Raw genomic sequence first — 14929 nt, forward strand, 5'->3', positions numbered from 1 at the left:
TTTTTTCGAGACAGGGTTTCTCTGCGTAGCCCTGGCTGTCCTGGAACTCACTCTGTAGCCCAGGCTGGCCTCGAACTCACAGGTACCCGCCTGCCTCTGCCTCCCGAGTGCTGGGATTAAAGGCGTGCGCCAGGCTGACCTCGAACTCACAGAGATCCTCCGGGCTCCGCCTCCAGAGTGCTGGGGTTAAAGGCGTGGGCCACCGCCGCCCGGCTTCTTTGTTGTTGTTGTTGTTTTGGTTTTTGTTCTTTAACGTCATGGCGCTGTGCGCAGCCTCACAACGCCTGTCCCCATAGTTTTTTAGGGCAAATGACTACGGTTCACAGAGACTGAGTCAAAACTAGGCTGCTGGACGGGAGAGTTTTACGGCGCTTGTCCCCAGGGGGCCACCGTCCACGCCCAGCTTCCGGCTGGCCGACCACGCCCCCACGCAGCTGCGTGGGCGGGAGGGGCGGAGGGCGGCGCAAGCCCAGCGGGGGCATCCATTGGCTGGGCGCGCCGCGGGGCGGGCACGGGCGTCCGGGTGACGTCATCACGCCGCGGCCAGGACGTCCCAGCCGCCCCAGAGGAGCCCGCCGGTGACCGAGCGCTGGTCGCGGTTGTCTCGCCGCCGCCTTGGGCCGCCCGTGACGCAGCCCGGAGAGTGAGCGGTCCTGGTGGTGAGTGTGAGGAGTGGCGGGCGGGCGGGCGGGCTGGCAGCCGCGCCCCGCGACGCCTTCGGGCCCCGCGCCCCGCGAGCCCCGGCCTGCCGGGGTGGAGGCTAACCGACGCCGCACCCGGCGTCTGCGCAGGGTGTGGCCGCCTCCGGGGCGGCTCCGCGCATGCCCCGTGTCTTCTGCGCTCGCGGAGACCGGCGCCACTGCGCGTGCGCACGCGCTTCCGCCCTGCCCGGGGGGTCCCTGGCAACGCCGCGGTCCCCGGAGCCCCCCAGGCGCTCCCCTGGCGCCCCCAAGGGACCTGTTGTTACGCCGGCCGGCCGCTGCGTTGCCCAGGGCAACCCAGAGAGGCCACCCTCGCGACGGCGTGGTGCGCAGGCGCGGCTGAGCTGGGGGCTGGCCGCCGCCGTCGTCGGTGGGGTCGGGGGGTGGAGGAAAGGAAGGTCGCTTGGGTTCAGGGCGACCACTGTTTCCACCTGGTGTCGTGGACCCCCATGCCTGCGGGACAGCCAGGTGCTTCTGAGCTTAAGAGTCTGTGTTGCCCTCGTCCATCAGACCCCTGCTCCCTAGGCCAAACTCCTAATACCAGTCAGTAGCCTCAGGCTCTCCCACTTGCTTCCCTAATGTCGACCCCTTGACTCCACCCAGCGGCGGTCTGTCTGTCTTTTTTTTGTTTTTGTTTTTGTTTTTTAAGGTCTTTGAGGACTGTCAGTGTCCCCAAGGCTTCCTGTAAGATTTCGGGTTCTTCATTGGCTTCTTTGCTGTAAACCCTATCGTTTGGGCCCCTGGAGCCCTGTCGCCCACCCCTCACCCTTAACGGTTTCTTAAAAGTGTTGTGGGTCTCCCACGGCATTCTGAAGCTTTTATCTGCAGACACCTACCCAAGGGAGTGTCTGTTATTTCTTCCAGACCAGCTCCTGCTCCTAGGTACATCCTATATAAGTCTCTTCTCTGTTCTCTGAGGACCCTGATGATTCAGGTTCTGACAGCGAGTGACTTCACATGGGGAGAGGCTCCCCTTCCTCCACTCTGCTGCTCCTCAGTGGGACATCCAGAGACGCCTTTTTCTTTGGAAACTTTGCTCTGTTTGCTGACATCCTCCAATCTCAGCCCTATGCTCCTCAGTGTGTCCCCAGAAACTTCCCTCTTGCCAAACTTGTTAGCTAATACTTTATTCACTGATAGTTAGGACTTTACTCACTGGAGTGCCTTCCTCCTGCTCCTTTCAGAACCTGTATCAATACTCTAGGAATTCTCTTTAGATCCTCTGCCCAGGACTGAGGTCTCCCCATCCACCACCTCAGCCTGGTTTCCTCTCACATCCACTCTGCTAACGATAGTTTCATCATCTTGTCTGTTTTTCATTTTCACATCCTGCATTTTAGGGAGTCCAGTTCCTTGCTTTCATGCTTAAGGGTCTTCATTCCACATTAGGAATTCCCTCTGATTCTTTTGGCTGTTTGTTTTAGAGATAGGATTTCAACATGCACCACAGGCAAGCCTTGAACTCCCAAGAGTGCCTGGATTCTTTTCCATTCTTTACTAATGCTTCTATGAGATGTTCTCTTTCCTGCTGTCCTTTTATTGGTCTGATCTACTTTCTTCCTCCTTGGGTCTAACTCATCTTTTTTCTTATAGACAGTGAAAAAGCAGTCTGGCTCCCGAGGTCCACTCCCTACACCCCAAGGTCCAGATGGCGGCCAACGTGGGTGATCAGCGCAGCGCAGATTGGTTAGTAGGGCTAGGGGAACACAGCCGTTGTGATGGGAAAGAGGAGCAAGACTCAGTGGGACCTCACATGGCTTAGAAGAAGAAATCCAAATCCCGGGGGCTAGGGTGGAGGGGCAAGCTTCCCCTCTGAGCTTTCGCGTGTGCGCGTGCGCGTGCGCGTGCGCGTGCGTGTGCGTGTGCGTGTGCGTGTGTGTGTGTGTGTGTGTGTGTAAGTGTTGTTCACACTCATGGAGGCCAGAAGAAGCATGACATTCCTTGGAGCTGGAGTTGTAGGTATTTTGAGCCACCTCAATAGGTGCTGGGAACTGAACTTGCAAATCTGCAGGACCAGACATGCTCTTAAATACTGACCCATCTCTCAGCCTCTCTTACTGTCCTTTTAGTAATTCCTTTCTTTTTTCCATAGTTGGCCATATCAGAATTCATTTGCTTGTAAAAAATGAGTCCTCCTAAGGCCATAGGTCATGTAAGGTTCTGTACACACTGGTCAGCCTTCCATTTGCTTGGCACTTGCTGTGTGCCAGCTTCAACTAGGGCTCTGGCAGGTAGAGAGCTTAGCTGTGGAACTTGGCTGCCGTGTCTACCTGTGTGCGGTAGGTGAACTCTGTCTTACCTTTGCAGGTCTTCTCAGTATGGCATGGTGGCTGGGGCCAGCAGAGAGAATGGCATGGAGACTCCCATGCACGAGAACCCCGAGTGGGAGAAGGCCCGCCAGGCCCTGGCCAGCATCAGCAAAGCAGGGGCTGCCAGCAGCTCCAAAGCCAGCAGCAGTGGACCTGTGGCCAGTGCACAGGTGAGAAGGACGGGGACCGCTGGGCGGGGCGGGGCTGTTGCTCAGGGTGGGAAGGATGCTGGCTTCCAGAGGATGGCATGCCTTAGGGGACTGTAAATGTGTTTTCCTGTTAACTAATTTGATGGAGGGAAAGGTCAACAACTTGGAGTCAGCCAGGGCCTGAATGATCTTAAGGAGGGAGGCCTGCCCCATCTCCCATAAGCCTACTCTTACTGTCAGGCATGGACTCTGTTTCTTTTCTGCAGTAGAGGCCTTCCCTCTTGGGACTGTAGTTCCCGTAGGCTCCTGTGGCTGGTACTGACTGACGCATACATGCCTCTGTCTCCACAGTATGTCTCTCAGGCAGAAGCCTCAGCTTTACAGCAGCAGCAGCAACAGTACTACCAGTGGTACCAGCAATACAACTACGCCTATCCGTACAGTTACTACTACCCCATGGTGAGTACCCGGCTGCTGGGCGAGAGCAAGCCCTCTGTCCGTGTTGGGGAATGGTTAGTGGGAGTGAAGACAGACAGCGGAGTTGAGACACCTGTCAGGAGCCCCTAACGTGAACCGGCTTCCTGCTCAGGTTTCTCAGGATCTGACCTGGCCGTGGTCCATCCCAGCTGTGGATGCTCACATCCTCACTGCCTCCCTCCAGACCCCAGGACATTAGCATATCCCAGTCACCTGTGCTTTGCCCTGCTGCAGCTCTCCATTTGACTGTGCTCACTTGAGCGTTCCTTGCTGCCCCGAGAGCATCTTCAGAGCTCCCATTGCCACACTCTTCAAGTCATACTCCTGCTTCTCTTCTCTGTCTCGTTTTCTTTCATGCTGCTTACTGTGGGATGGTACCCACTTACACTGATAGCTGGGTAGCTGAAGCCCGGGATTTGTTTTTCTTTTGGGGTCAGAGTTCTCTATTTAGCTTAGGTTGGCTTCAAACTCCCCTCCTGCCTCAGTCTCCTAAGTGCACACCACCACAACAAGCTTGCCTTTTTATTTTTTATTTATTTTTTGTTTTTAAAGATCAGTCTAAATGTGTCGCCCTGGTTGGCCTGGAACAAGCTATGTAGATCAGGCTTGCCTCAAACTGCGCAGAAACCCCACCTGTCTCCACCCTGCCTCCCAAATCATGTGATCGAAGGGAAGAGCCACTGTCCCTGTCCGCCGCCGCCTGCCTCTCTATCATAGCATTAGAAATGTTGGCACTCACTACGTCTCACCACTTGTTAGCAAGAGCTCTGGGTGCTGGCGTGAGTGGAATGAAGAGGGGTTTTTTTTGTTGTTTTGTTTTGATTTTTTTGAAAATCGATGATTTGGTAGATTTGTGTGGTGGAAAGAACGAGGGCCTGGCTTCTATAGCCTCTTGAGTTGAGCACAGTTCCAAGGGAGGCCGAAGGCATGGGCAGCCTTCACTAACCCCGGCTCTCCCTGTGCCTTGGCAGAGCATGTACCAGAGCTACAGCTCCCCGTCCCAGTATGGGATGGCCGGCTCCTACGGCTCAGCTACAGCCCAGCAGCCGGCGGCTCCCCAGCACCAAGGGACTCTGAACCAGGTAATGCTGCAGCTCGCTGCTCCCGGTCAGCTGGGCGCAGGAGCCCGGGTTTTGAGACGACTCGCAGGCAGGAATGGTCTGTACTCTTTCAGAGCTGCTTCCTCCCTGTTCCTTCCTGTCGAGCAGCTCCTGATCTAAAAGCTTAGCTTTTAAAACAGGAATGGGCTGGAGACTGGGCAAGGCCAAGGGGCTGTAGTGTTGGGGAGATGGCAGGAGTAGTTTGTAGTTTGTCTGTCTTCTCTTTTCCTCCAGCATGTGCACTCACAACTGCATTCAGGAGCAAGTGTGCCCCTACACACAGCAAGTGGTGTACACACACTCACACCTACCCTCCATGACGCCTTTGCATCTGGTGCAGCCTAGAGGAGTGGGGGGTGTCCCCGGCGCATGGGAAGTACATTGACCTGGGTTTGAGTGCTTGCTTTGCTTCCCTGACCTCTGCACCTTAGTGGCTCGTCAGAGGGTTCGGCAGGTGTGCTGTCGTGAGTGGTGATGTGCTCGAGAGAACCCTAGTGACTGCGTCCTCAGTGGAGTCAGGCCCCAGGGTGGGCAGTGATGGTGGCTGCTGCCCGAGGTAGCTGAGGCTGTGGACATTTGTAACCCACAGAAGATTGTAGTGTTTAGTACTGAAGAAGGTGGCTGTAAGAACTGAGTACCACGTGATCCAGCCTCCGAATGCTGCCGGCTGCCCTCAGCCTCTGCTTCTTCCCACAGCCTCCAGTCCCTGGCATGGAGGAGAGTATGGCCTACCAGGCTTCCCCTCAGCAGCTCCCTGCGGCCCAGCCCCCTCAGCCCTCAAACCCTCAGCATGGGACCCATGGTCTAAGCAACGGCCCTCAGTCGGGAACAGCCCCAGGCACTCAGCACAGCCAGGCAGGGGCACCTACGGGGCAGACCTATGGACCGCACAGCTACAGCGAGCCTGCCAAGCCCAAGAAGGGCCAGCAGCTGTGGACTCGCATGAAACGTGAGTTAACGAAAGACCTTTGATGGTCAGGAAGCTGGGGCTTGGCCGTGAGCCACACAGTGGCTGGTCCTCCACCAGGGTGTTGTGATAGGCCCTAGTCTGGGGAAGACTGTTCTGGAACACACGGTCATGCTAGGGACCTGGTCCAGAGTGTCTGGGGAAGGCCTAACTCCAGTCTCTGCTGTCCTCCCACAGCAGCCCCTGGGACTGGAGGTCTCAAGTTCAACATCCAGAAGCGGCCCTTTGCTGTCACCAACCAGAACTTCAGCTCCAGTGCAGAGGGTCAGCACAGCAGCTTCGGCCCCCAGCCCAACTCTGAGAAAGCTCAGAGCCACAGGTGATTCTCATCCCCGGCCCTGCCTGCACATGCTCTGCGTTCAGCGATGTCTACTCCAGGGCCCCTCTCTAGGGGCCGCTCCGAGTGCCTCGTGAGGCGAAGGGAACACTGGAAATGTACAGTGTAGGGCTGCCATCGCAGATCACAGGGAAGGTCCTGCTGTGACGTGGTGGTCCCCCACCTCACCCCGAGTGCCCTCATCTGTCCTCCCGTTCCCACAGTGGGCCTCCTGGCCGAGGAAACCTGTCTGGGAAGCCGGATGATTGGCCGCAGGACATGAAGGAATACGTGGAGCGGTGCTTCACCGCCTGCGAATCAGAAGAGGACAAGGACCGGACAGAGAAGCTGCTCAAGGAGGTGCTGCAGGCCCGGCTCCAGGACGGCTCTGCCTACACCATCGACTGGAGCCGGGAGCCTCTGCCTGGGTCAGTCTGGGTGACGCAGTGGGGCTGCTGGCTGGGGGCTGGGGGCTGGGGCCTCAAAACCCAGCAGCTTCAGAGGAATGAGCTAGAACACTGACAGCTCTATCTCAGGACCCTGTGGGGTGGGTGGATGGCCCAGGAGTGATCAGGGTTGGTGTTTTGGGGAGCAGGCAGGACTTGCTGGGGAGGTATGGGTGGCTTGATGGCTAAGAGCATCCCCTGGACACAGACAATCTTGGGCTTGGTCCCTTTCCTGCACCACAGTGGCTGAGTTGCCGGGGTAAGTGCCTCTCCCTTCTGAGGTTTTGTGGCCCTGGGCCGTAGGGTGGGGTCTGCAGTCCTGCAGGTTGGTGGCTGGTTGGTAATGCCCTGCCCTGCTATATCCTCAGGCTGACCAGGGAGCCTGTGGCTGAGAGCCCCAAGAAGAAGCGGTGGGAGGCCCCTAGCAGCCTTCACCCTCCCAGGGGGGCAGGCTCGGTGACCAGGGGCGGGGGTGCCCAATCCCAGCGAGGGACACCTGGGGCTGGGGGTGCTGGCCGAGCCCGGGGTAGCAGCTTCGCCAAGTTCGGCAACCGCAACGTCTTCATGAAGGACAACAGCTCTTCCTCCAGCACAGATTCGCGCTCCCGCTCTTCATCCAGGTCCCCCACCCGCCACTTCCGGAGAAGGTGTGCAGGCTTGTGGCTGGAGGGCAACTGGGAGGGGGCTGCTGCCTACCCCTTGTGGTCCAGGCCTGACTTTTCTGTTTTCTTACTCAGTGACTCCCACTCAGACTCTGACAGCTCCTACTCGGGGAATGAATGTCACCCTGTAGGCCGCAGGAACCCACCCCCCAAGGGTCGGGGTGGTCGTGGGGCCCACATGGATCGGGGCCGAGGCAGGGCGCAGCGTGGAAAGAGGTGAGGCTTTGAGTGGGAATTCTTCCTGGGCATAGGTGGAGTTTATTGGGTCTCGCAGGTGGGGTAGATGGCCTTCCGAGCAGCTAAAGACATTGACCTTCTTTACACGTTCTCCCCAGACACGACCTAGCTCCCACTAAACGCAGCCGCAAGAAGATGGCAGCACTGGAGTGTGAGGACCCAGAGCGTGAGCTTAAGAAGCAAAAGAGGGCAGCCCGCTTCCAGCACGGGCACTCACGCCGCCTGCGCCTTGAACCTTTGGTGCTGCAGATGAGTAACCTGGAAAGCAGTGGAGCTGACCCTGACTGGCAGGAGCTGCAGATTGTGGGCACCTGTCCTGACATCACAAAGCACTATCTTCGACTGACCTGCGCCCCTGACCCATCCACTGTGCGACCTGTTTCTGTAAGTTCCAGGCAGTGGTAACCATTAAGCCAGGGAGCTAATGTAGTGGGTGGAGCAGGGGACATGTGGGGTGTCTGAGGTGGCAGCTCTGGCTATGAGAAGACCTTAGCATGCAGGCTTTTCACACTTGGGGTATAGCATGACCACCGTCAGCCTTACTACAAGCAAAGTTGAGGCAGACTTTCATGTGGGACCCTGGAGCCAGTGGCCTTGTGAAAGGTAGCTATTCTGTTCCAGGATGGCACAGCACTGTGTCAACAGGAAGTCGTGGGGCACTCAGTCTTGCTGTGTTGGCTTGATCTTGTTTGTTCATAGTGGTGAGTCACTGATGATGCGGGCTGTACGCAGCTCTCATTGAGCAGCAGCCACACAGTGGCTTTGGCTGGTCAGCTGTCTCTGCACTCAGCCTTGATTCCATTCCCTGCAGGTTTTGAAGAAGTCTCTGTGCATGGTCAAGTCCCACTGGAAGGAGAAGCAGGACTACGCTTTCGCCTGTGAGCAGATGAAGTCTATTCGGCAGGACCTGACGGTAAGGCAGATGCTGAGAAGGCTTTGGGTCGGGGCCCCCTTGCCCTTCTCTGCTCAGCCTGACAGCTCTTTCCCACTGCCCAGGTACAAGGCATCCGCACCGAGTTCACTGTGGAGGTGTATGAGACACATGCCCGCATTGCCTTGGAGAAGGTAGGGAGGAGCTAGGCGGCTGCCATGGGGCTCCCGCCCCTCTCTTGAAACCGCCTGTGCTTGCCTGTTCCTCACACCCTCCCTCCATTCCCTACTCAGGGTGACCATGAAGAATTCAACCAGTGCCAGACACAGCTCAAGTCGCTGTATGCGGAAAACTTGGCAGGCAACGTAGGTGAATTTACTGCATACAGAATCCTCTACTACATCTTCACCAAGAACTCTGGAGGTGAGAGGCCCATCCCAAGATGGAGGGGGCCTTGCCCGAGGTGGCGCCCTGCCTCCTGACCTCCTCTTCTCTCCTGTGCAGACATCACTACGGAGCTGGCGTACCTCACGAGGGAGCTGAAGGCGGACCCCTGTGTGTCCCATGCATTAGCACTGAGGGCAGCTTGGGCCCTAGGCAACTACCACCGCTTCTTCAGGCTCTATTGCCATGCACCTTGTATGTCAGGCTACCTTGTGGACAAGTTTGCAGACCGGGAGCGCAAGGCCGCCCTCAAGGCCATGATCAAAACGTATGTGGCACTGCACTCTGCTGCATTCTGTGCTGTGGCCCTGCCACGCCCCCTCCACATCCTGGTCATGCTTCAGCTCCTCTGCTGGAGTCCCTCCCTTGGCCCTCAGTGCTCTCCTCCTCAGCCACCCTCAGTTCTGGGTTTTCTCCCACTCTTCGCATCTCACTGCTCCTGGTACCGTGCCCTCTCCTTCCCTGCACTCCTCCTCTTCTGTTCATGTCAGCTTGGAAGCTGGTTCTCTGCTGTCCTGGCCTTGGCCTGCAGCTACTTGCTGCTCTTCTTCCTGACATCAGAAAGAGTAGCCTGGCTCTCTTTGCAGCGGTCTCTTGAGATGAGGCCTTGTGCCCATTCCACTCTTGAGTGCCAGAAGTCTTTTGGGACAGTGTGATTGGGGACCTGTGGCACAGAGGGTGGTATTGCAAGGCCCTCTGGTCATCAGACATGAGGCTTGTCCCTGTGGGGAACAGATGTGCCGCCCCTTGTCCCCTGATATTTTTGCTTGTCACATGGGTGTGGATGATGCTGCCACCTAGTGGGTAGAGACCAGGGATGCTGTGCAACAGAAGGCCCACAGTAGTGTGTGCCAGCGTTGCCAAGGTTGAGAAACCCTGGTCAAGAGGTCTGGGAACAGTCTCGAGGGGCCTTGAATGCCGAACTGAACAGCATTTTCTCACTAAGGTAGTAGTCCTGTTATGGTGGGACCTGCAACTTGTGCATCAGGAAACCTGTAGGATTTTGTTTTAGTGAGTTCAACCCAAGGGAGGGGCTATGGGGATATGGCTCCAGATGTGACTGAGATGAGTGAGCACCGGGCTGTCAGCCTTTTGTGGTCCAGTGGGCCCCTCAGTGAGCAGCCCTCAAGCCTCAGTGGTGCAAGTGATTCTTGTCTGTTCATAGTCAGCCGTGGCTGCACAGCACAAATGGTCCTTGTGAGTGCTCAGGGCGCTGGCCTGTGTTGACCGCATCCTCACAGCACCTCCCTGTGAACTTGGCACAGCCATTCTTGGTACACAAGTCCCTGCCGTGGCCTGTAAGGCCACTTGAGAGAGACGGGTCGGGGGAGGCTGCCCTGTCCCAGGGCCATAGGATGCCTGGTTCCAGATACTTGGTGAGACTTCCCAAGTGGCTGAAGGGCTGTGGTGGCCTGTAGTAGAATGTCCCCAGAACTAGTAGGACATGTAGACTATTAGGACGTCTTAGTGCCAACCGGAAGCACTGCCGAGTATGATACTCTGTGCAAATGTCCTGGAGTGGGGGGCACCACTGTCCCTACCCTCTGAGCCCTGTCCTACTTACTCTGTCTGGCTCCAGCCCCTCAGCCAGCAGAGGAGTCAGCTGGGCCCTTTCCCTCCTGCCCCCTCCTTCCTGGACAGGTAAGTGTGGGCAAGGGGGGGCAGCTGGGCACTGGGGCTACCAACCCCATCCCTGGCCCCCCCCAAGCCCCTACTGTGGGGAGGCTGGGAGGGGCTGCAGAAGCCAGCAGGTTCCTTGCTGAGGAAAACTGTGGGAGCCCGGATGGGGAGCCTTGCTCCCTGCTCTTGGGCCCTCCCTTGTCTGCTTGCCTCATCATTTTCTCCTCTTGTCTCCATAGCTTCCGCCCTGCGCTGCCCGTCTCCTACCTGCAGGCCGAGCTGGCCTTCGAGGGCGAGGCCGCCTGCCGGGCCTTCCTAGAGCCCTTGGGCCTGTCCTACACGGGCCCGGACAACTCCAGCGTGGACTGCCGCCTCAGCCTGGCGCAGCTGCCAGCCTTCTGAGCACCCATCGAGCACGGGCGGGTTAGGGCTGGGGCCCAGAGCCGCCTTTGCTGATTGTGTTTTTGAGCCATGGACATGGGTTGTAAATTAATTTGTGGGGAGTGGGCTCCAGGAAGAGCCAGCGTCCCTACCCCCGTTTCCCACCGGGGATCTGTACAGAGATTTTTCTACGTTTTTATTTTTTGTCTCAGAGGGATAATTGGGAGTATAGTGGAGGAGGGTGGGGTGGGGACTACAGGTTCTGTGTCCACCTCTCACCTCTACTAATGCTGTCTCAGTGTTTTTTCTCTCTCTCTTTCGAGCTCGTACTCCAGCACCTGACCCTGCGTGCTGGCCCATCCCATGCTGGGGGGCCAGCAGAAGACAGGCCGTCCAGCCCGCACCCGCCTGCAGCGGGGCACCAGCCAGCCACATCTATTGCCTCGTCTGCCTCTTCATAGACTTTTGTTGCCCAGCCATTGGGGCCTCAGTGTTTGGGGTGAGGGGAGCTGCTTAAAGACTATGCCCCACCTTCGACCCCTCACCCCAGAAACGCCAGCCAGCACCACCAACACAGCCAGACCAGCCCCACACCGCACTGAGGACTCCAGGCCTTCGCGGGACCATGCCGGCAGGGCCGCCTCGTCTTACTCAAGTTGTATTAAGTTGTCTCCGTGTCCCTTCCTCCCTCTGCCCCAATGTTTCTTCTGATTTTTTTTCCCTTCCCTCCCTCCTCTTCCTTTCCCCTCCCTGCTCCCTGGTTCAATACAGGTAAAATGGTTACCCTCCTTTCCTTCCTCCCCTCTGCCTTCATGGATCACCAGCTCACGTCATGTTTCCTTCTCTTTTCTCTGTGTGTGTGTTTAAGTTATTTTTCTTCTTTCTCCCCCTTTTCTTTTCACCCTCCCCTCTTCTGCCATGTAACTGGAGGATGTGCTATGAGGTTGCAAACAGCTGGACTGTCAGGCTGCTTTTTTTCCAGATGCCTCCCTGCTTCCCCTCCCCACCTCTCCCCTCCCCTCCCTTCATTCTCCTTGAGCATTGAGTACAGTACATTTTGGAAGCTTGAAACCAAAATTAAAGAGAGAGAGAGAGAGAACTTGTTTCTATTTGGCTTGTTTCTTCAGAGTTTGGAGCCTTGGTCACTTTAGGGGAATCTCAGCCAGGGCCAGGTAGCTATGCCCTGCTCTGCCCATACGGCACAGCCAGAGTTTCCCTAGGGGCTGCCTCCCCAGCTCCTGGTTCAGGATTGACCCAGGCTCTGGGATGCAAACCTGGGATCCGTGTGGCACCTTGGCCAGGGTGAGGTGTGGCTGTAGTCCCCCTGGGGGCCACACCACTCTCAGCCCTTCAGCCTCTAGCCTCTGATTCAGAGTTTGGGCCATGCCTGCCAGTGTGGGGGAGGGTGTGGCACAGAGCACATGATGGCCCAGAAGAACCAAGTCCTTGAACTGCAGCTCAGAGGGTACCTGAAGCCCTGGTTTCAGGAGGGCCCTCCGCAGAGCCCCAGCTGCTGCGGCCTCCTCCCCAGGGCCTGTCAGCCTCAGCAAGGCCACTGTCAGGTGCAGGGCCTGCGCAGGTACAAGGAAAGCCGCACAAGAAGGGGCAATCCGGACCAGATGCTCTTGGGCCTTGACCACTTCCGCCTTCAGCCCAGGCTCTGTTACCATCATTGCCACAAAATGTGTGGGCCGGGGCTGTCGAGGGGGGTTCCTTTCATCAGGCCAAGCTCCTGGAACCCACTCACTTTCCATCTGTTCAGCAGAAAGCCCTGGAGCTTCCATGGCCTGTGCCTGCCACTGTGGAAGCAGTGTGGCTCCAGGTGTCTCTAGTGAGTTCATGATCTCCTTTAGTCCCATGAAGCACTCCTTTGGGTCTGGTGTTCCTGACTCTGCTGTCCTATTTGGGACGGTCTCTCTGGTTGCCCCACCCTCTTTGGGTGTCTCCAGGCCCGAATCAAGCTCAGTTCTGCTCTCTTTGGTTGCCCCGCCCTCTTTGGGTGTCTCCAAGCCCGAACCAAGCCCAGTTCTTGCCGCGTTTCCATCCTCTTCCCTAGAAGCGTCCTGGGTGTCCCGAACCTCGGAAGCTGCCCCTGTCTTCTCTGTGTCAGGGATCTCTAGTGCAACCTCTGGCCAGTACTCGTCCCCGCCGTCCAGCGCGTCCAGGATGGTGGGTCCCCGTCCAGTCACAGAACCCGAGCCAAAAATGAGGTCAGTACGAGAGGCACGGTCCCACACTAGGCGGCCTCGGAAGCGGAAGTAGCGGATGCGGTGCTGCGGGACCGCCAACACGCCGGGCCCGAGCGCTGCCAGCGGTTCGTCCCAGCAGAAGGCGCAGAAGGGCTCTTCCTGCACGCCCAGGAAGCGGTCGGTGTAGCCCACCGAAAAGTCGGCGGGGTCCAGGCGCGGGTCCCAGCGGATGCGCTGGATGACGTCAGCGGCAGTGCGCAGCGCCGGCTTCTTGGACCCGGCCTCGGGCCGCGCGACCTCGGGGGTTGGCGCTGGGGCCCCGGGGTGTGGCTGGCGGCAGCGCGCGCCGAAGCGGCAGCGGCCCTCTAGGAAGAAGCGGCAGGCCGGGGGGCCCTCGGAGGAATCGGCCACGGCCTCCATGGTACCGCAGCACCCCGGGCAGCCTCCGTCCACCGCGCTGAGCCCCAACTGTGGCGCCAGGAGCCCCGCCTGCCTCACCTAGAGGGAGGCCGATAGCCTAGGCCCGACCTCGGAGTGTCCCACTGGCTCCGGCGCTCCCGGCCCTGCCCGCCCAGCTTATTTACATGTAGCCGGCCTCTGGTTCCCTGGGAACCCGGTCTTGCCCCGCCCCAGATGAGCTACATGTGTCCCTCCCCTCGGGGGCCTTGGCGAGTTTGCCCGGCCCAACCAGCCCATTAACTAGTGTGCAGATCCTCCCAGGCACTCAGGGAAGGCAGGTTCCATCCCATCCAACCACTTTATATGTGCTCCTCCCTTTATGGGCCTTGGCGAGACAGTTTCCACCCCTTGCGAATACTTGTGCTTGTACTCCGCCGCTTTCAGAGCATCCAGGGAGCCTTGGAGCAAGGCCTCCTCTCCAGCCAGCTGATTCACAAATAGTTTACCCCTGAGGTTGGGGGCGGGGCTACGAGATCGCGGCCCTCTGCAACCAAATGCTTTGCTTGTACCCAGTCCCTCTCTCAGGACCTCTAGGGAGCCTGCCCTTCCTCCTCCCCCTACCACCCCGCAGCACAAGATTTACACGCACAGCGCCCTTTGTGTGTGTTGCGGCGGGGGTGGGGGTGGAGGTGGGGGCGGTGTTTCAGGTATCCTGCCCCGCCCTCGACCGGCCTTAAAGAGTGTAGTCCCCATACCATTGACCTACATCTGATCCCTCACTATCAGCAAAGTCCTGTTCCGGCAGGCAGCGTGGCTTACCTTGGCCCCAACCCACCTTAATGATTTACATAAGCCCCGCGTCTAGTTGGCCTTACCCTGGCCTTGCCAAGGTTCAGTGGTTTTACCTGAGTCTGGTTGTGGGGTACGGGTCTTGCTCCTATCCCCAGTTTAGGGGTTGACACATACGACCCACCCCTCTGGAAACTTCAGAAGACCTTATTCTGCCTCTGGTCCGGTTAATTTAAGTTGGTTTCGCCCCCCAGGGACCTAAGATAGACCCTCCCCAAGCCGCGTGATTAATACTAAATGTCCCTCCCTCTGGGAACCTTTGAGAATCTGGCCCCATCCTCAGTCCACGATATAGGCCTAGGGAGCCCCGCACCTCTGGGATGTTGAAACATCTGGACATCTGTGGGCTCAGGTTTAACTTTGTGCCCAGATTTGTGACGCAACAGCCACCCTCAAGGCGACACACCTTGGTATGACCAGAGGCTCTCCCCACGGGGGACCACACCCCGCATGCTCCAAAGGTTCCTCAACCACTTCTCTTTGCAGCCATTCCTAGAAAAAAGAGCGGCACCGCCCGATCAAAGTGCACCTGGTGGGGATGTGGAGGGCCAGGCGCCTGCGACTCTTCGAGCCAAATGTTACCGTGGGTGGTGCTAAGCAAGTCATGGGGGCTGGACTTTATCCAGGTTAGCAGTGAGACTGGGTCAATATTTGAAGAATGAATACGTCTGTGGGAGCGGCCAGGTGTGAGACTCCGCCCTTGGGGAGGGGCATTATTACATGAATACACCTTCAGAGTCTTTTTTACCCAGGCTGGCCTTGAACTCACAGATATCCTCCGCCTGGCTCTGCCTCCCGAGTACTGGGATTAA

At 57.9% G+C, this 14929-nt stretch overlaps 2 protein-coding genes across 16 annotated transcripts; one reads left to right on the top strand and one right to left on the bottom strand.

The window, feature by feature from the left end:
- Positions 1 to 522: 522 nt before the first annotated feature.
- Leng8 (leukocyte receptor cluster member 8) lies at positions 523 to 11779 on the top strand. Of its 15 annotated transcripts, none has more exons than XM_076568695.1 (17): positions 523 to 659; positions 2295 to 2387; positions 3009 to 3180; positions 3511 to 3618; positions 4608 to 4718; positions 5433 to 5685; positions 5881 to 6022; positions 6244 to 6447; positions 6674 to 6724; positions 6834 to 7112; positions 7203 to 7343; positions 7463 to 7748; positions 8176 to 8277; positions 8361 to 8429; positions 8529 to 8658; positions 8740 to 8947; positions 10539 to 11779. In XM_076568695.1, exons 2-17 carry the CDS (start codon positions 2350 to 2352, stop codon positions 10699 to 10701), a joined length of 2457 nt encoding a protein of 818 aa, XP_076424810.1. In that variant the 5' UTR covers positions 523 to 659; positions 2295 to 2349; the 3' UTR covers positions 10702 to 11779. The 15 variants fall into 15 exon arrangements, with proteins under 15 accessions (XP_076424810.1, XP_076424789.1, XP_076424814.1 ...); XM_042270259.2 differs by lacking the exon at positions 523 to 659 and adding an exon at positions 1032 to 1169; XM_076568674.1 differs by having other exon boundaries at positions 8740 to 11779.
- On the bottom strand, positions 11771 to 14746 carry Leng9 (leukocyte receptor cluster member 9). The gene has a single exon (XM_006995871.4). It carries the CDS (start codon positions 13287 to 13289, stop codon positions 11823 to 11825), a length of 1467 nt encoding a protein of 488 aa, XP_006995933.3. The 5' UTR covers positions 13290 to 14746; the 3' UTR covers positions 11771 to 11822.
- Between the last annotated feature and the right edge of the window lie 183 nt (positions 14747 to 14929).

Source organism: Peromyscus maniculatus, chromosome 1, assembly GCF_049852395.1.
Source record: "Peromyscus maniculatus bairdii isolate BWxNUB_F1_BW_parent chromosome 1, HU_Pman_BW_mat_3.1, whole genome shotgun sequence".
In the NCBI taxonomy this organism is placed as follows: Eukaryota; Metazoa; Chordata; class Mammalia; order Rodentia; family Cricetidae; genus Peromyscus; species Peromyscus maniculatus.